The 21,815-nt window shown below is 39.9% G+C and overlaps 1 protein-coding gene across 1 annotated transcript; it reads right to left on the reverse strand.

Moving 5' to 3' along the window:
- Nucleotides 1-592: 592 nt before the first annotated feature.
- Nucleotides 593-21,798, reverse strand: LOC136254106 (splicing factor 3A subunit 2-like). The gene is made up of 8 exons (XM_066046763.1): nt 21,616-21,798; nt 20,244-20,315; nt 17,007-17,053; nt 11,668-11,719; nt 10,840-10,947; nt 4,006-4,146; nt 795-863; nt 593-714 (listed from the first exon to the last, which is right to left on the reverse strand). The coding sequence occupies exons 1-8, from the start codon at nt 21,739-21,741 to the stop codon at nt 685-687; spliced, it is 645 nt and encodes a 214-aa protein (XP_065902835.1). The 5' UTR covers nt 21,742-21,798; the 3' UTR covers nt 593-684.
- Between the last annotated feature and the right edge of the window lie 17 nt (nt 21,799-21,815).

The following is a 21,815-nucleotide window of genomic DNA, read 5'->3' on the forward strand; positions in this document are numbered from 1 at the left end:
AACTGAAATGGCCTCACTACATACACATATTATGTCATTTCAAGGCCACAACCCTATTATATTTACATGCTCCCTCGTCCTACGGACTCAATGAGCTCCTGGTATGGAGTTCCCTGGTTCAAACACTGGTAAGTTTTTTTGACCACACTCCTAGGCCTTTTATTTATATGCCAATTGCAACCTGCCAGCCCAGATTATTGCCTGTGGAACAACTTGAAGTGGCCTGAATACATGTTAATTCAGAAGAGCATGATTTACCATGGATTATCTGCATACTTCACATACCAGTGGTTATTAGTGACAACCTGGAAAACCTCAAACCTGACCACAATTAGCACTACAGACCACACCCACCCCTATTAGTGAATAATTATAAGCTGGTGGGAGTTTAATGCACTCTTAAAATCTTTTTCTAAATCATTATTCTAATACCGTATAGTGGGATTTTCCTAGGGGGAATTTTTGTATAATGGATTATCTTGAATGAGGATTAACTCCAATTGCAATCTGTGACAACTTCCCCATCAAAATTTGTAGCTCAATCAAAATCCTCAAGAAATGAAAATTTCCCTTGAAAATTTGGATGGCCATATGACAGTATACATGTACATTGTAAACACTTCACAAATACACATGACATGTTTAAAGGAAACAATACACAATACATTATGACAAGTGAAGTGTTCATCTTTTGAAGTGAAATTGCATGAAGAACTGGAAGGAAAGAAAAAATATGTTCAGGAAAGTTTTGCACACACGTAATATGTTTACATGTACGTACACACATTACACACCTGCTTAGTGTCCTTGTTCCATTCTGTCCAGAACTTTCCTTCACCCTTGTCCACTTCTCTACTAGGAATCTACAACATTGTTACATAACAACTATGACTGGCTAGTACAGTGTACACAAACACACAATATACTCTCACACAAACTGACTATCAATTACTAAACGGAAACTATGTTATGTTCTCATAATTACGTGACCCGCTGAGTTAAAACCAGCCGTTTTCACAAAATTTAATTTTGCCATAAAACCGTATTGAAATACATTGGGTAATAATACACATGATACATGAAAATTTAACGCACAATTTAATAAATCGCATTTGTATGCACTGAAATTAAGCTCAAATCAATAAAATCTATAGACTACTGGACATAGGTGGCGGAAAGGGGGGAGGCTAAGCCCCCTCAGAATGATATCCCGCCAAAATTATCCTTCTTGGAGTGGGGCTGAAAACCGTGATAAAGATTGATATACTCTAATATAATGCTCAAATGCTCTAATAGAGCAGTCAAACCCTTCATAAAAACATGTTCCTAAAAGTAGCTTTAAAAAAAACGAAAAAGTTGCCTACAGCGGGAATCAAACCAGGTACCTCTTACTTTAAGAGTCGGTGTCTTACCACTGTATCAAGTGCTTCCAGGTAGCTATAGGCTGCTTTGTACTGCTTATAAATGCTATATGTTCATTAACCTATAAATTAATTTTGAGACATTGTGAAAGCTAAAATGGCAACAGCTTCCGGGAGGCCACAGCCCCCCAGACCCCCTGCTGCCAAAGACTCTATACTCTGGTCAGCCCCCCCTTATATCAACTACTTCCTCCGCCACTGCTACTGGATTCACCTGTTTATGAAGAGTAAGAAAATCTTTGTTTAGTGCTCGCACAGCAAAGGATACATGAGTTATGGGCATTTATTTACGATGCAGTAAAAACAACACTCACCATCGTCATTTCTTAGTTGGAATGGCTTTCTTCTTGGTCAACACGGAGGAGTACAGGGAAAGCACTATACCTTGATTGACTTACCAGTTCATGGTGCACAGATTGAGCCAAGTCCAATCTTCGTAGCTTGTTTCAATCGTGAGTTATGATTGGTTATCTATGCGTATATATAATATTTCCCGTACTGTTGCAGTACAAATCAAGTTTATCACTGTTCCAACTGTCAAGCACTACAACTCCAAGAACATTCATCATAAAAGGCCGAAACTTCGGCTGTCTACTCTTTTGTTACTATAGATTACAGAGATGCAACAAAATGGAATTCGAGGAATGTGCAATACAGCCAGTTTTTGCTCAGCTGGTCACATATAACATTACAAACGTATGAGATGCACCTTCACAATTAATCCACTAACTACAGAAATTACAAACAATTCTCATGATTGCATGAAGTCATGTTGTGTTACTGTAAATCAACACCACACAGTAGTAGAAAAAGAAATGGGACACATAAAACAGTGAAGAAATCAAGCACACAGCATTAAACATATACTTGGCTGGAGGCATCAGTCAGGTAAGTAGTTGGTTATTAGAAATTGCGGTTAAATAAAAACAATAACATAGAAACTTGTTTAAAGGGTTCGGAGACATTTGTGACCAGATCTGCAAAAACCCGACATGAATGGCACATTTTTTTGAATTTCTGTTCATTAAATATTTATAATCTACTTAGCTAAATGTATGCTTGAGGTTTCATTAGCAATCCAGGTCTGACCCAGATTTGACCCGACCAATTTAAAGTGAGGCATGCGCCAACTGCTACGTTTTGAGTGCCTATAAGCACGTTAAGCATGAGAGTGTCTATACTTAACGATGGTAGTCAGTGGGCATGACTCCACGTAAGTTTGCAAAAAGCAAGATACGTCTCCTGCAAGTAGGTCTGGATTTGTGCATACCTATTACCTAACACACCATAATTTTAAAAAAGTATGACACATTCCTGATATAAAGTGGGCGTGGCTCACAAAAGAAATTGGCCTTGATCTATCTCGTAAAATAGCAATCGATTAGTGGGCATGGCTCCACATATGCCAGCAGGCAGCTATGAGCATGGTTTTGTACATATCATCGATAAATAGGCGTGGCTGCACACAGTCGTCTGATAAGTGGGCGTGGCTCACGAAAGAAGCTGAGTGCATCAGGATTTGACTATAACCACTTACGTACCGTCCAACTAAAACAATTTGCTTCACACGTGATCCTGTGCAAGCCTTAATTTATAGTATATAGCATTGAATACTTGCACATTACCGTAAATTTTTTTAAGCGCTTTGTTCTTAGTGAAGAAAGGGCCTAACAATAAATACCTGGATATCATCTTATTAGCCTACTCAAGAAGAAATGATAGTGTGTAATTGATCTTTCTTCACTAATTTCACCTTTGTATGTAGTGAAGAAAGGTGATACAAAGCAATCAATTCCCCTACTCATGGTGAACAGGATGGTGCAATCAATTCCCCTACTCACGGTGAACAGGATGGTGCAAATTGCAACTCCATGTGTCATTCTGGTTGTAAGTGACAACCATTTTAGTATTCACCTGTAATTTATTTTCCCTATGCTTGCTGTACAAATCAATCTTCTGTTGTTGCTACTTGGTAGGGCTGTAACTCCCTAAGTTATTGGCATATGAAGCGGAAACTTTGCCAGAGGATCAGGCCTTCATCTAGGAAATAATTCAGGGGTTATCAGAGTAAGGGGTGGGGATACTGTGAGCATACATGTACTTTACTTTTTTGTACACGACATCTAGGGACCATGCCCACTAGACTCTCAGATTGTTTCTGGTGCATTCTCAGGTACAGTATCTGAGAATAACATGCCACTCAGAAAATTTTTGCATTTCAGACTCTTGTAGATCAGCGTTGAAACCGGGTCGGGTCATCCGGGTCACATTTTGTCCAGGTCATACGGGTCAGACCCACTTTAAATTAGACCTGGATTGAGATCTGGTCACATTTATAGGCTTAGTCATGCCTGCTTAGCTGTTATGAAGGAAACGTAAGGACAGTTTTGGGTGACAAGAAAGCTCATGATCCCTGCTTTACAGTACTACCATATAGTATGATATCTGTTCAACAGTGAAAGACAACAATCACATTTCTCCACAACACAGATCAGTGTGTGCATTTGTGTGTACCATACATCAACTACAGTGACCACACCACTACTACTACAGTGACCACACCACTACTACTACACCCAGTCACCTTGAATGAGATGGTCTCATAAGGCTCAGCAGCAAACAACAGGTACTGCCAACTTCTGTCTGGTGGCTCAATCCTCTGCTCATAAGCTGACATAAAACGATGTCTCGGACAAATCCCCTCAGCAATTTCTGGGTAGTCAATCTGTCAAATTGAACCAAAAAATTATAACATGCCTGTAGGCACAGATAATATAAGGTTAGATGAATTAAATTCAATTTAATGCCCACTCAACACAGTAACAACAAGTTTATAGTTTGGTACAAAACTATGTCAACAGGGTGAGACACTATCCTGGTAGCCGGTAGTGCTTGGCGATATACCGTTAATACCATTTACCGTGATAAATTAACATAACCGGTTATCATAACGTGACAGCCTTTGTCAGGATCATTACCATTGTTCACCTCACACATGACGGTACTTTACTTAATGCATGTATGTATAGATGCAGGCAGGAATGACTTGGGGGGGGGGGGGCACCCTCACCCTTCAAAATGTGTCTAATACTTGAGACACACATGCCAGCTACTAGTGCTCGGCGGTATTGAAATTTGAATACACAGTATTAGTCATTTCTTGGGCCTAGTATGAAGTTGTATGCATCCCAAACCCCCAAAAATATATAGTTTTTGTTTAGGGTGTGTCTGCTAAATCATAAACAGATTGGGCAATTAAACGCCAAATGCTGGGTTAAAAGCAATCCTATACTGCTATTCATCGATATACCGGTTATCAAATATTCATGTATTGGTCAATTCCATTGTTATGGACAAACATTCACACACTTCCTCTGCTTACTCTATTAGTACACAGTATTGTTTCACCATACTAATATCACAAGGACATATATACCCACCATACCTTTACCATAGTATATTGTAAAAATATTTTACTTACTTTAACTGGACAAGAAAATGATAATATTAAGTGTTACGGACGTACGCGGACACTTGCAGAATCTCTGATACAAAGATTAAAACTTTAAAATTCTATGAGCTATGTGGATATATTCAACAATGTTTATTGAAGATATTTTCACCATAAAAATGGCTTTTATAATTAAGTACAAGATAACTACATTTCTTAATTCATATGAAATTAGCAGCTGTTTTATGATGTTACAATGTACAAATTTTATGTTACAGAACAACTTAGTTTAACATTGTTAGTAACATTTGAAGCACATTACAACATAGTGAGGCATGTGTATATATGTGTGTATGGTCCATTCCATTGTTACAGACATACATTTACAGTTTGTACACATCATTGTATCACTAAAAGAAAATACCGTATATGTACAAATTTTTGAGGTACGTAATTTTCGCGGATTTCGCGGTTGCTTGGCTTTCCACAAAATTTTCATCCTCGAAAATTAACAATTACCAGGATTAGTTCTATGCTTTCTGGAACCGCAAAAATCCTGAAATCCAGGAAAATCACGCACTTCAAAAATTGTACGTATACAGTAATTTTATACCAGGATGCTGTAAAGTTTTTACACATTTCAACTGGTCAAGGAAGGGTCATTGCTGTATTTAGTGTAATAGATGTACACAGAAATCTCAAAAGCAGGTAGGGAGACAGATTATTCAGACTAGCTAGGTTAGGGGTTTGTTTCCTTTTAGAGGGCCTATCTCCTCTTTGAAAATATCAGAGCATTGGCAGAAGAGGGATTCCAATGACAGTGTCCTAATGCATGTTATACAGCTGTTGGTAACCTAAATTCTCAAAGTAAATCATGATCAGATACTACCACAATCAGGAGATACACCCTATACATCCAGTGATTCCAGTGTAGCAGATTACACATAGAAACATCTACTACAATAAAGATCACCTGAATACTGCTGCTTGGCACTTTCCATTTGCCATTAAAAGAGTGTGGTAAGGTGATTGACAATAAGGCTGCTACCAACTGATTCTAGTGGAGCTGGAAGAATTTTATGGTCATTCCAGTATAAATTGCAACATATTTGTAGGAAACTGAACTATATACTGTATATAGAATACTTGCACTCACACACACTTGTAACATTAGGTATAATTAATAGCACTGCACGAATGTATTAGTGTACCACATATGATCACGTGATTATTAGTTGTCGCCTCGTGCTGTTCCTACATGACGCTGCGAGCAGTAACACTGAACCTACTGAGTGATTCCCAGTGCCGGTCAAGGCACCCATCAAGGTAACACATCGATTCGCTGACATTATATCTGTTGTACTTTGCCCTCTAGGCTAGTAGAATCCCGGAGATGCCATACGTCTTCAGACAGTCGGATTTACCCAAACTTGACATCCAAGTAGATCGCAGCGCTGACTTTGAGGCATGGAAGGCCCAGTGGACGTCCTACTGCACACTATCAGGACTGGCTGGCGAAGAAGCTGCGACAAAGGTACAAGCACTTACCCTGTGTTTGTCGAGGGAAACCCTTGCTATTGTTAATAACCTCGGCTTATCAGAAAAGCAGAGGAATGATGTTGATGCAAGCATACGCGCGATAAAACAGCACATAGATGGCCAAATCAATGAATCTTTCGAGCGTTGCAATCAACGAAGCCGCACACAACAACCAGGAGAGGGTTTTGACGATTTTTTGGTGGTCCTCAGGGAACTGACAAAGACATGCAACTTTTGTTCCAACCAACCAGTATGCACAAAAGAGCATAAGAGACCAGATCATCGAGGGGCTAGTTGACAAGGACACTGTTGAGCACTTGCTTCAAAACTGTCCCTGGAGGCTGCCATCATTATACGCCATGTACAAGAGGCTGCTAAGAAACAATGCCGAGAGAGCAACCCAGATTCAGTCCGACAGCATAGACAACAGCTCCCTCCTACCCAGAGACAGCAACCAAGACAACAGCTTACCGCCACTTTCCCTGGATGCGGATCCAAGCCACACTTAGGCGGTAGAGCACATTGCCCAGCCTACGACAAGACCCGCCACCACTGCAACAAAGCAGGGCATTTTGCCAGGGTATGCCAAGCACGCCAGGTATGGCCATCCACACAACCGCCAGCCACTTCAACTGCAAAAGCAATGCAAGTGCCACCTGAGAATCCAGGAGAAACCGTTCCCAATAAAATGTCTGCCCTCAAACAAGTTACCTCTGCAGAACCCGCTCCCACTATCACAATACGTATCACTACTGCAAATGGCTCCAGTGTGACATCAGTCTTGCCAGACTCTGGAGCAGACATCTCAGCAGCAGGGTCACAGCTCTTGACACTATTGGACGAACACTAGCCGAACCTCCTCCCCTCACTGATGTCGCCACACACAGCCAGTGGTCACAAGATGACACCCATTGGCAAGCTTCCTACCACCTTCTTACTCCGGGGTACACATTTTTCAAGAAGTCTCAAGAGTCATGATCTCATGGAAGGCATGTAAAGCACTGGGCATCCTTCCAGAATGTTACCTGGTACCACTACCTCTACTCCCCGCCACTGCTGACTCACAGACACCCTCACCCACAGTGAGTGTCAATGCGGCAACCATAAAGACATCCTCAAACAGACCAGCTGATGACGGCCTTCCCAACAGTTTTTGATGGACAGATAAGAGTTATGCAGGGCGAAGAGTTTCACATAACCATAGCAGAGACAGCCAAACCATTTTGTGTTCATACACCTCGTACCATTCCATTTGCATACCGGGACAAGCTCCAGGCTGAGCTCCACCTACTCGAGTCTCAAAACATCATTGCTCCAGTGACTGAGACCACACCATGGTGTGCACCACTTGTAGTGACACCAAAGAAGAACTCGGAGAAAATTCGAATGTGTGTAGACTTGCCACATCTTAATCGTTTTGTCATTCGCGAAAGATACCAGTCACCCACACCAAGTGAAGCTGTGGCTGACATTGTGGCAAGTGAAGCTAAGATATTCACAGTGTTCGATGCATTAAAGAGCTACCACCAATGTCCCTTGGACCAAGTCAGCCAATCCCTCACCACTTCTATCACGCCATTTGGGCGATACAAGTACTTGCATGCCTCCTATGGCATTTCATCCATATCAGAACACTACAACCGTAGAATGACAGAAGCCTTTAGGGGCCTCTCAGGATTCCGACGTATTGTGGATGACTTTGTCATATATGACAGCAACATTACCGACCATGAAAGTCATGTAAAGCAGTTCCTGCAGCACTGTGCAGACTTTAACATCTCCCTAAACACAGAGAAATGCCAGTTCTTCCAACACCAGGTCACGTTCGCTGGCTTTCAACTGTCAGCAGAAGGCTACCAAGTTGACCCATCCATCACTGCAGCAATCACAAATTATCTCACCCCCACCAATTACTCAGAATTACAATCTTTTCTCGGCCTTGTGAATCAACTGTCAACAAGCACCAACATTTTAGCTACCCTCCTGGACCCACTTAGACCATTGCTAAGCACTAAGAACGAATTTCTGTGGTCCACCCCCCAAGATGAAGCTCTCAGTCACATCAAAAAATCCCTCACTGCCCCTCCACAGCCGTCATTTTTTGACATCAACAAACCTACACGCCTATGCACCGATGCCAGCAGGCAAGGACTAGGATTCATATTGCAGCAGAAGACAGCAGAGAAATGGGCCCTAATTCAAGCTGGTTCACGTTTCCTATCGGATGCAGAGACAAGATATGAAAAACATGTGAAAATTGATCCATTAAAGAAGTATTGACCAAAATGACCTTATCAATTGGAATTTCTGCCCTTTTGATGGGTAGTGCTAAAAGCCGGAACGGAATGTGTGCCAAGTTTAAAAATCGTTTTTGCAGATTGTACACCATTTCCAACTGTCACAGAGTGACTAGAATTGTACTACAGTTAGTTTTCTTCTTCTTGTAGGCATGCTAGAAATCACTTGCTCAAAGTTTCTATTTAAAGCCCATTGCAAGAATGTGTTTTACAATCACATTATCTTGTAAGCATTGTAAACATATAATTCACATGCAGCTAATAACATGTACTATGGTATATCATTGCCAGACTTCAGAAAACCATACTCACTGGCTTGGACACAACTATAACATGAAAATACTACAGTAGTTTACCTTTTAGAATGATAAGGGAGTAATTCTACATTACGATTAAACAGAATTGATAGATTGGTAAGAACACAATATGCAATGTGGCGGGCATTAAAAAGAAACTTTGAGCTTGTGATTTCTTAGTCTTGTCCCCAGCTTCTCACATGCTTGATCACGTCATCTGGTGACATTAGTCCAACTTCTTGGCCCAGGAAGTGCACATTAATAAAGTATACACCTGAAAAACTAGCTTATTAGTTGTCTAAAGGTCTTCTTCACCGTTGATTATTGTTCTAAGTCGAATGCCAAGAAGGTGTTTGTATATAAAGTTTTAATGGGTATTCATTAGTCACTCCAGCGAATTTTATAAAGTAACACTCCTTTACATGAATGAAAAGTTTATTCATTTGAATGTAAGCATGAATGAGCACAAGAATCATGTTTGTAGCAATATTCCACTAGAGCCAAGAAAGTGGACCAAAGTCACTAGACGACCTAGTGCGTGGGCGGCTGGGGACATTTATAGCATGTCTATATAAGTGGAAGGAAACTAACTCTAGCACAATTCTAGTCACTGACTTACTGTGTGGCAGTTGGAAACAGTGCAAAATCTGTTTAAAACTATTTTCTACTAGACGCGCATCTCAATTGGTTCTGTTCCATTCCATCCTGTTTTGGATTTTAGTGCTATCCCCCTTTGAGTTGTAAAGCGCCAAAATGGTGAAATTTTGCATCTAAGGATGATTCGTCATAATATCGCCACAACTCAGCTGTTCTGAAACAAGTTGATGTTGTGCTACTTCTAAACACCACAATTAATACTATTCTAACTAAATACACCTGTAGGTGATTAATCAACCATGTATATAATTTAGTTTACACCTGTATATTCATGCTATAGCCATTATTAATTCAGCTAGATAATTAGAATTGTAAATACAGTAATTTAGCGTATTTCATAATTCATTAATTATTTTGTAATTTGGTAATTACATTGCTATGCACTGTTAAGGAAGCGTAACTATAACAAACCACTTTAAATCACGCAGAGAAGTACAGTATCTTCTTTACTGTTTTATAGTGTGTCTATTGTGTTTTCTTGTACGAATTATATAGAGAAAGCCTCGAGGCTGTCCCTCACTTTTGTTCGCGTAAGTACAGGTAACGCCCCCCTTTCAACTCGAAGGATACACTACCTCTAATCTGGTAGCCTAAGAGGCCTTCAATGTTGTTTAATGTTGTTAAACATCTATAAAACTGAAAGGGAAGACCATTCCAGAAGTATATGTACTGTATTTCAAACTGCCGAGAAGAAACCACCTCAGTGCAAAGTTTATGTGTGTATGGAAGTTTAATACAGACTTAATTTAGCTTTCGATTCTTACATCGCTATCCTGACTGCTTTGTACCATTTCTAATGTTTTTGCTCACGTGGGTGCGTACAGACAAACAAACATAGGTAGATAGGTAGGTAGGTAGGTAGGTAGGTACACACAAACACACGTTTTACGAAAAAAATTTCAGTAGCCTACAGCCGGTTAAAGGCCAGCTTAACCGGCTGTAGACACGTGCCTGGTTTAAAAACCTTTTTTCTGAATAGCATTAATTGAAACTATAAGGCATATGAGTATTTATGATTACATAATGGTTTGAAAATCTTTTGGTTTAATTTTTAACTGCAAGGTTTCACGTATCACAGAATTCACCGATTGTGAATACCACACACGAACGTATGTACGCACGCACGCACACACATACTGGCCCATATTCATACAATCATACAATACAAGAGATAGTACCTGAAAGAACAAGCTATGCTGGCCAGTTTCAGGATCACGTTGCTTAGTCACCTTGTAACCTGGTCTACCGATCTTGACAAATTTCTTAACATCAGCCTTCGGTCTCTCCTACATCAAACACAGCACATGTTATTGTACACTATAACAGCACACACTCACACATGCATGTAGTACACACAAAGTAAAAGCCTCCGGCAGCTGTGCAAAACACAGCCATTGTCAACCAGTGAACTAGCAATGGAGTGCCTGCGCACCACTGAGGCACTTGAGTCTTGTGCAGGCAAATCCTCCTGGGGTAGTACTAGTAACCCACAGGAGGACTGTTCAGGTCTCAGACAGAGACAGAGATTGCGGAATCCAAAGTTCCACAACGACCCTAATACCGCCAACGACCCTAATACCGCTAAGCGAGACAAGGCAGCTGGATGGACTGGAGCAATGTGAGTAAAGTTTCTTGCTCAAGGAAACAACAATACGTAACAATTTGGCACAACCAGGCCATGCTCTAGCAAAACTTGGCCATGCTGCCAGCTTCACACACACACACACACACACACACACGCACGCACGCACACACACATGTATGCAGATACATGCACTAGACATACACATACATGTATGCATGCACAGACATGCGCATGCATACACTACAGTACACACATGCGCATGCAAATGCACATGCACACGCACACACACACACACACACACACACACACACACACACACACACACACACACACACACACACACACACACACGCACGCATGCATACACACATGCATGCAAGCAAACACGCACACAGATACAACACACTACACAGTGACTTACTGGGAGAATTTGTGCTGGTGCATCATTGGCTTCCTTGGCTAGACGACGCCCTCTGAAAGGTAATTGAGAGCAAAAGAAATCACACACTACTAGAATAACAACACACACAGGTTGTATCAATGAATACAAAGGAGGTACACTTGACTGGTACACAATCTGATGGCATGACAAGCCTTCACTACTGCTGTCTGTCTCTTTTTACCACTGGACTGTCATGTTACCCGTATTGGGCAGCAAATCAGAGAGGAGTGCATGTGGATAACATGTCAACCCTTTAAAAAGGACACCCCCAAATGTGGACACATTGATGATCAGTACACTTGTCCATGGTCCCATTTGTATTAGTGTATGAATATTTTACCTGATGAGGCTGTGCAAAGTTAATTATGTTTCTGGTCCTATCAATTCCCCAAAATTTACCAGGTGACCAGTTTGTTGGGTTTTTTTTGCAATTTGTTTTGCAATTTTTTGATGTAGTAAACTACATTTGACATATAGTAGCAGTACATGATATAGGGAAAACAAAGTTAATGTATATACTAGCATTTTGTAAAAATGTTAGTAGTGAAACAAGAGATGAATGATGGTATTACAGCATAGCTCGGTGGGAAAGTCCCTACATTGGCATTGAACAAAATAAAAGTGAGAGATTTTGGTGAGAGAATTCAGACCAAAGATTTCCATATCGTATGATTGTTGCATGTCGTCGTACTTTTGCCCATAGTACTTTCTTGTCTCGTCCATATCACTTCTTGTATAGCTGGTTTCACTTCCGAGTCTTATGGAAGGCTAGGCATGCCACCAACACAGTCCTTTACCCTTGAGTTGTACTGCTAGGTGGTTTAAACTTTTGGTAAAAATGGAAGATACTTAGTCGTTCCTTCAAACAACCATTCCTGTTTTGCTCTGATATTCCCTCTAGTTCTCTGTGTTAAAAGGTAAGGAATAGACTTATCACAGTTAAAAGGATAGGATATATTTGTGAAGCAAGTTATGGGGTTTAAAGTAGTTTATGGGCCATTTTTTTTTCCACTTTTAATCTAATTTTATTTTGTATATTAACTTCCTTGAGGGTTGGTACCATCCTAGCTCCCTCAATTACTTACATTTTTGCCATTACCACTAATCCTCTGGTTGGCTGAAATGTTAATTTTCTTGAGAAAAAAATTCACTTTATTTTTTACCTGTTTATCAGGATCCAGCCCAACTTGTACATACTACAGCTCCTTCAATTACTTACAGTACTTGAGTTCATTGTAGCAAAGTTAACAGTCATTGGTTACAAAATTCTGCAGTTACAACAATTTGTTTCTCTTTGATGCAAGCGCAGCAAGCGTAATGAGTATGTTTGTGATGTAACATGGAATTCCAATAGAAATATGCATATTTTGTGATGTCACGTTATTGTGTTTCCTATCCCTTTTATGTACTCGATTATCTAGTGACTGTTGTATTAAAGTATATCTCGAGGGTGTGCAGCTAGCTAGACCAAAGAGGGGTGAGGTCATCTTGTTCACTGTTAAGTAAATAGCTAGATTGTTAAGAGGTGTGGTCTCTGTACTCTAACGCTACTAGTCCACCTAGATCTTTAATTGATGGGTGTGGTCGCGAACCTATTGTGAATGGGATCCCAATCGTGAAGTTGCAGATATCTAGCTAGTAGATCTCTTATAGTAGCACCAGGGGTGAGTTAGTTATTTCGGTGTAAAATGGTGGCTGTGCACTGTTTCGTTTGGCCTCTAGGCATGTGACTGTGGTCAGGCAGGCAGGCAGGCAGGCAGGCAGGCAGGCAGGCAGGCAGGCAGGCAGGCAGGCAGGCAGGCAGGCAGGCAGGCAGGCAGGCAGGCAGGCAGGCAGGCAGGCAGGCAGGCAGGCAGGCAGGCAGGCAGGCAGGCAGTAGTGTTGCACCGATAATCGGATCGGTTATCGGTTTAACCATATATCGGCATGATTTTCTGGATATCGGTATCGGATCGGATCGATCTTTTAAAAGTAAGCCGATACGATAGTCACGTGAGGCTTGCGCATGCGTATTATTTCCATTGTTGTAAAATAAAATGGCGAAGAAGCGCTCCGTCATTTGGGAGTTTTTCGTGGTGACTGAGGACACGAAATACGCTGTTTGCAACACTTGCCAGGCGAAAGTTTCGAGGGGAGGAGGTAGTACAAAGTCCTACACTACTACAAATCTAGTGAGCCATCTCGCTAAACATCCGGACATCAATAAACAGTATATTGAACGAAAAGAGTCTCAAGAAACTCCACCTCAGAAGCAAACACGTAAAAGGAAGCTTGAACAGCAATTGTCACTTGAAGAAACGCAAGAACTGTCGAAGCCATGGGATATAAACGATGTCAGGTCTCAGCGTGTGCATAAAAGGATTGGTGAGATGCTAGCAGTAGACTGCCAACCATTATCAATGGTTGAAGACATTGGCTTCAAAAGGGTGTTGCAAACTCTGGAGCATCGCTACAAGTGTCCAAGTCGTAAGTATTTCACAGATACCATTATACCTAAAATTTATACTGGCATGAAAGATGAAGTATATAAGTTGGTTGGTGGGGCCAAGTACATAAGCTTCACCACAGATATATGGAGCAGTAGTATTAATATAACTTGTTTGTTAAGTTTAACTGCACACTGGATTGATGATGCATTTGTAAAGGTGTCTGCTGTCCTACATGCACAGCCAATACAAGAAGCTCACACTGGTGAGTACATTGCAGCACAAATGGAGAGTATGCTTCAAAACTGGGAGATATCTCGGGATAAAGTGCATGTTGTTGTGAGTGACAATGCAAGCAATATGGTAAAAGCCATGAGAGATGCCTGTTTTATGCACTTTGGTTGCTTTGCACATTCTCTGCAATTAGTAATAAAAGATGGACTATTTGTACAAAGAGCCATAAATGATATAATAGCAATATGTCGTAGCATAGTGGGACATTTTCATCGTTCTTCAGTTGCCTGCTACAACCTGAAAAGAATACAAGATAGTTTAAATGTACCACAACACAAGCTTAAATCAGATGTCGTAACTAGATGGAATTCTACCTTATTTATGTTTCAATCTGTTCTGGAGCAAAAAATGGCACTGGCAGCCTACTGTGCAGAAACTGGCAATATCCAGCAGCTTACACCACATCAATTGGAATTAATGAAGAAATGTGTCGATATTTTAAGTCCTGTAGAGGAAATTACACGTTCTATATCAGCAGATATGGCTTCAATATCAATTGTCATTCCATACATAAGGATACTAACCATAACACTTGAGAAAAACAACGATGATAGCGGTGTTCAAACAATGAAAGGTGAGCTGCTGAAATCTTTAAAGTCTCGCTTTGCAGGGATAGAAGAAAAGAAAGAATTGGCCTTGGCTACTTTGTTGGACCCCAGGTTCAAAGATAAATTTTTTTCGGGGAATATCATCAAGGCCACAGTCAAAGAGATGCTGGTTGAGGAAATGAGCAGTTCTGTTGATATGGCTAGTGAGACTGCAGCTGAAGAACCTGGTCCCAGCCAACCAAAGAGAACGTGTCCGCTCAAAAGTGCAGTTTTACTTGATGTCATCTCTGAAATAATTACTGACTCTACTGGTGATACTCCTGCTACCACATCAGAAGTGGAGAAGTTCTTAAGTGAACCACTGTTGGATTACAAGACTGGCAATCCTTACACATGGTGGGGTCAAAATAAGAAAAGGTTTCCTATGCTGGCAACTCTGGCACAACACTACTTATGTCCCCCAGCAACATCAGTTCCTTCAGAACGGCTGTTCTCTGCAGCAGGTAATCTACATGATGATAAGAGGAACAGAATTTTACCTACTTTGACTGAAGACCTGCTTTTCATTCAAAACAATTTTTGCCTAGTTGGCTCTCAGTACAAATGGTCTCTAAATCTTGTTGAGCGTGGCTCTACAAGATTTAGAGACCACATTTTCAGCTAATCAAATTTCTGTATCAAACTTGTTGTAGTCTAATTCATGTTAGATAGACTAATATTATTCTGTAAAGGCAATTTTCGTCGTCAAGAGTTCATATTATTATAAACTATTGTTGTCGTGTAAGATGTTTCTAGGATGATTTTTAATAGCGGCATTTTAGGCAGCGAGCATTATTCTTGGGGGGATCCCTACTTAAACGGTACGGTATAGATAATATTAATGCATCTTTATGACAAAAATCTACAAGATATGAAAACTTTATAAAACATTATAAATTATTGCACAATTTAGACTATGGTACACATAGCATCCTTTGAAGTTTGGTCGTTAATGAGGTATTTAAAATCCAATACATACCCGGGGTAGGTATCTAAACTGGTTAGGTACATGTGATAAAATTATTTGTCACGTGTGCCACGTGTTTTGCTGGATTCCAGTCACTACAGCCATCAGAAATTATTGCTAGAGTGCGAAGAAAACATCGCTGGATAATGGAGATGATCGTAATCATCTAGGAAGCCTACCAGTGACACCAATTCGAGCAGGAAGCCACCATTATTGGCAGTGACGAGAGCCGTACGAGCCATAGTCTAAATTGGTTATCGCCCAAATCCACGGTATCTTCGCTACTTTAGAGACCTTCGGATGGCACATAATCACCTCGGGCTTCACCGTCAGTGATTATTGTGCCATTCCTTAGGTCTCTAAAATAGCCGATAACCTACACTCATTTAGCAAAATAAAATAACCAGGAAGAGAACCAGACACATATAATTAACTTTTCGTGGCCTACATGTAATCATGGTCCAGAGGATAATAGAGGAGCTGTAAATGCCACACTACACAATGTGACATCATTCCTAAGGTCTCTGTATACACACAGGTGTTATTAGTGGTAACTTGTTAATTAATATGATCACCATAGGAACAACTGAAGCCTGATAAGTCTGATTGAGAACACCACACAATATCTATCACTATTGGCTACCATGGCAACCATGTCAGTAAATTAATGTAACAATACACTCATGGGGAAGGTGAGTTTTTACAAAGTTGCATACAAAAAGCTATCCTCATCATCAGGGTTGAATCTTAAGTAAACCAGACAGGATGACTATAACTTCACCACATGCTAGACACATGTAAGGTGTTGGGTTATCACAAGTAACCTCCTACACTATTTCTGGTAGACAACTACACTATCCTACACATACAGCTCTACCAAAGGGACTTTCTCTGAACTAGATGATTGTACTAACAGCAAACATAGCACACTATGCATATTCACAACACCATGATACACATACACTCACACCTACACACATACTACACACACATACTACACACACGCACACACTATGGACAGACACTACTCACAAGGACACTCACAGGTTATATTGGTGTTTCTTTCCTTGAGTATGAGCAAGGTAACTACCCTGTAGTATACAATAATAATAATATACACATTTGACTGATTAGAGTGTGTATTTGTGTACAAGATTGAGCATGAGTGTAAGTAAGACTAAACTGCAAGTGTACAACTGTTAATGGCCCTCCATGTAAAGGACACTATGCATTTAACCTCCATAAAAGGACAGTTTCTTAAGTCCCCATAAACCTTTACCAATACAATTTCACCTCCGAAAAAAGGACAACCTCCTTATAGGAGTAAGATTTTGGTCAGCCCAGTGTCTGTTATATAGAAGTTCTACTGTACATGGTAGTGATAGTAGTGATTAAACATACATGTACATACACACTACATGCCCACATGGACACACACACACAAAGCAAAGCCTCCAGCAGCCGTGAAACACAGCTATTACAACCCAGTGAGCCAGCACTGGGCTGCCTGTACACCACTCAGGAACTTGAGTCTTGTCCAGCCAAATCCTCCTGGGGCAGGACTAATAACCCCACAAGAGAACTGTCCAGGTCTCATGGAGAGAGGTCACGGAACCCAAAGTTCCACAACAACCCCAACACCACTAAGCGATACAGGGATAGTTGGACATTTGCTTCCTGGTAACAACGTTTCTGAGTAGTTTTGCATAGTTTTAACACAGTGCCAGGATCAGCTGTCAATACATTTCATAACACTACAAGTTGGCTATATCATTCTGACAAATATCTTTTCTGACATCACATGTACTGTATAGCTGGTTATTTTCGAAGCAGAAATTTTCGTAGGAACCGTAAAATCTGAATTTCCAAGGTTTTAATTTCGAAGAATAGGTGGATTTCAAGCAAATAGAAATTTGTGTCACAAATTACAAAAGTATGTAGAGTCTACATGTGCTCACCTTATTGAACTTATGGAATTGAGAATGGAATAAACCCGTCCCACTTTTGTACACCGGAAAGAAGACGTTATAAGTGGAGTAGATAGCAGCCACTGGCAAGGTAATCGGCTCGATCAGGGTACAATAGCAGACGGCATAGATCCCCAACAATGGCCATTCTGGATAGTTTACTGGCTATTGATGCAGTAATGATACTGTTCAACTATTGTTAATAATATTGAGCTTAAACTTGTAAAGAATACACGAGCGAATACGTGTTGCTCAATCATGTGAAAGTATGTTATTTTTACTTTTGGGAATTTATTTTCAAAGAACAACTGGACTTGGAAATATATTTTTGAAGAGAAGGGCCTCTTCGAAACATGCGAAAATAAAAATCCTTCGAAAATAACCCACTATACAGTACAACATATATAAAGAACTCACAATGATTGTACTATAGTGGACTTACATGGTGATCAGCCACAGCTGTCCACCATGTTTGGAGACAACAAGTTTACAGAAAAGTGTGTAATGGTCTACAGTAAAGCAAATACATTAATTTTGTTTTGTTGAATGAATGATACACATCTTGGTGGAAACCCTGGGTGAGAAATATTTATAAGCCACCAATTAACGAAGCCAATGTTGAAGAATTCTATTTCAAACCTAGTTCTGCTTCCCAGTGTCACTGGGAGCTCAGATGTGCCTCTTTGGCACTTACAAGTTCCTGGTGTCACTATACCCAGTGAATAGTGAATAAATGTTATTACCTTCATTCTGGCCCATAGAAAGTTGTCCCAATACATGTCCGCATGACTATTGTTGCTACAGCTGTAGCTCATGTTGTCATAAGTGCAAGTTCTCTATATACTGGTTTGGAATTTTTTAGCCACAAACTTGTAATGCACTATTTTATGGCTGTCAAAAATGCCGACACTGTAAAAATAGTGGAACTCTCAAACAATATTCATACATCACCTTCCCATGGTCATGTATGGGAAAATTCCAAAATTTCTCAAATATTGAAAGGATATAAACATACATTAAAACAAGAAAACCACCGTGGAAGCACTTAATATTGAATCTTTAAAGGGTTACCAATACATACTTAGTTTGTGGTCTACCTTCCTGCCTGACCAGGCTAGAGGTTAAACGACACATCATGCACCCACCATTTTATGCCACTTACTGTTTGGGGTTGCAGCAAGTGTCTGCCCTTTGTACCTTAATTGCCTTTCCTTTAATCTTCAGTTGTGCTGCTTGTTATCTTCTTGTCGCTGCCTTGTTTACTTCATATAGATATAACAGTATCAACAGAAACTACAGGCACCGGCCAAACTAGTACAATACTACAATATATACAATATTGACTCTATATTAATTGTGTACTATAATACTGGTATGCTGTAAAGGGTAGATACATAACCCTTAAACCCGCAGAGAACTTTTTTCGGAAATGCGCGTTTACACAATATGGGTACGCATGGCGACATTAGGTGGGGTAACTTAATTATTACAGCCTACAAATACACATAGATTAAAAGTGTGTTCACTGGGCTACTTGGAAAAGGTTAAATGAACACTGTAACTACAGTGGCTTACTTGTTATGAAGCGACAAGTCAAATCTCCGTGTTGCAAAATTCTTGCCATGTGCTTAGTTTCAATTGTGGGTTTACTTACGAGAGTCATATGAAGTAAAGTTCGTTGTGATAGAAAATTTCACAACAAACTGATTGGAAGTAGTTGCAAGGTGATAGGAGCAACTACCATCGACTTATCAACCATTTTGTAAAGGTATTAAAGGGTTTGCGTGTTTCCTTGTTTTAAAAAGCCTATTTTTAAGCTTGTGAACAGTTAGACTTGCAAATTTACACACTACACATACAGCTAAGTACATGTTACAACTTATGCCTACACAACAATACTGGCTATAATTTCTTCAACATAAAAACTCACTCTTTCTACCTATCCTCACTACAAGACACGTTAGATAACACTGTCACTATATGGTAATATTTTACTATGTAATATTTTGAAAATCCCTTGAATGTGTCTATTAATACATAGTCAATTACAGTACACTGTCTTGTATGTCACCAGTGTGTTTTCTGTTTCAAAATTAGCATATTTATGGACAATAAGATTTTAGGACAATGGACTACATCTTGACTGTGTTGATAATATGGGAAGTGTACTTCAACATGTTCAACAGTGTATAGTAATGTACACTAGTACACAATGTGTGTATAAGATATCCCATAGATGAGTTAGTACATTCACACACATGTGCACATACGTAAGCATACACACACACACACACAACACACACACTTACTGTACCTCAGTGTTATGTAATGTTAGACACAACTTGCATTCATATGTCCCCAAATGATTCCTCATAAAATAAGGATCCTGAAAAACACAATAACATAATACATACATCAACGAAGGTTGTAAAAAAGAAACCTCACAACTCTTTTTTTTTAAGGATCTCATGCAGTAGGAACTGTACACACCCTACTACACTGGACAACTAACAGATATACCTTACCCCAACTGCAGGGTAAGTAGCCTGTAGGGCTATGAGATAATAGTAAAACCTGTATCTCAATAAGTGAAAACCATTTACCAGTTCATCATTAGCCATTTTCTCAATTTTGATGTAAGTGGGCGGTGATATTTCATTATATTATTGAAGGAACTACCCGAAATTACAACAACAAAACTTACAACAGGCTATCGTCACCACTAGGACAAGGACGAAGCTTCGAATACTTTGTGGGTTCAAAGGTTACAGTGTGTAAGTAAACTTCGAATTATAAAAGTATCCTTCGAAGCTTTGTAATGCACTCATAGTCTACAAGACTTAAAAATAAATGTTGTTATCTTTATTGCAGCTGCTTATTCCTCTTGTGTGATCAATGTTCGTCTCTTCGCAATTGATCTTCATGTGTCACGCCCACTTTTAAACCATCGCAGTTCAGCTTGCTACCATAATTGCAGCCTTAACACACCTTATAAAGTGATAGATAATGCATGGAAAACGTGTTCTTAGCTACTACTTGGTGTTTACCTGTGCATGGTTGCAGTATAGTGGACACGCCCATTTGCAATCAATTCATCGCATCATTCAGTACTGCAGCTGTGCATGTTCCAAATGCTTACAAACTTACTAAATAGGTTTAGAAAAATAAAGCTTAAGAAGGATGTGCATAAATACAAGAAAACCTGTAACTTGAAAGCTACACCGAAGCTTCGAGTGTTCGAACATTTTATTAGCGAATATTCGAAGGTAAATGTCAATATTCGTCCCAGCCCTAGTCACTACAAGGATTATTAAACACCTTCTAGAAGCTTATGCTTACACTTTACCACCTGTTGCCATTAAAAGATTGTATCAATTCATTCATACACATGACACATTATTGTACTAATGGTATTAGCTCTATTAATGAGGTTTAACAGCAAAATATGATGTGACACTAACAAATAATATGAATGACGGATGGACCCTGGAGCTACCAAATAAATAAGAATTTTAAACACAATATATATAGTTTTTCATGAAATTCCTCCCACCCCCATCCAAAACACCACTTTTGCTTGTTGACAGCCACAGTAATTATGTAATTAGGAAATAATACAATAAAATGGTGCACACAAAATGACATGCATGGTTATTCTAATTAATGCCAAACACAAATAGACTAACCCTGGCAAGGTCAATTGTCTCCAGCGCAAGTTTTCTAAGCCTCTCGCGTCGATCTCTGTTCGTTTCGGACCATCCTGCCACTCCACCGCCTCCTGTTCGCGATCCAACACGATTTTGAAAATCCATGTTAGCGGTGTGCTTTTAATAGACGAAAGTATCCGGACAAAATAGCTTCCGTAGTGCTCCGCAATCTAGTATGC

The sequence above is a fragment of the Dysidea avara genome, chromosome 4 (assembly GCF_963678975.1).
Source record: "Dysidea avara chromosome 4, odDysAvar1.4, whole genome shotgun sequence".
Lineage (NCBI taxonomy): Eukaryota > Metazoa > Porifera > Demospongiae > Dictyoceratida > Dysideidae > Dysidea > Dysidea avara.

What these genes read in the sequence shown, in the direction of transcription:
- LOC136254106 (XM_066046763.1), bottom strand. Translation starts at nt 21,741, where the DNA reads ATGGATTTTCAAAATCGTGTTGGATCGCGAACAGGAGGCGGTGGAGTG. An exon ending in TAACATTACATAACACTGAG is followed by an intron (nt 17,054 to 20,243) that starts GTACAGTAAGTG and finishes TGTATACTACAG; the next exon opens with GGTAGTTACCTTGCTCATAC. An exon ending in AAGAAACACCAATATAACCT is followed by an intron (nt 11,720 to 17,006) that starts GTGAGTGTCCTT and finishes ATTACCTTTCAG; the next exon opens with AGGGCGTCGTCTAGCCAAGG.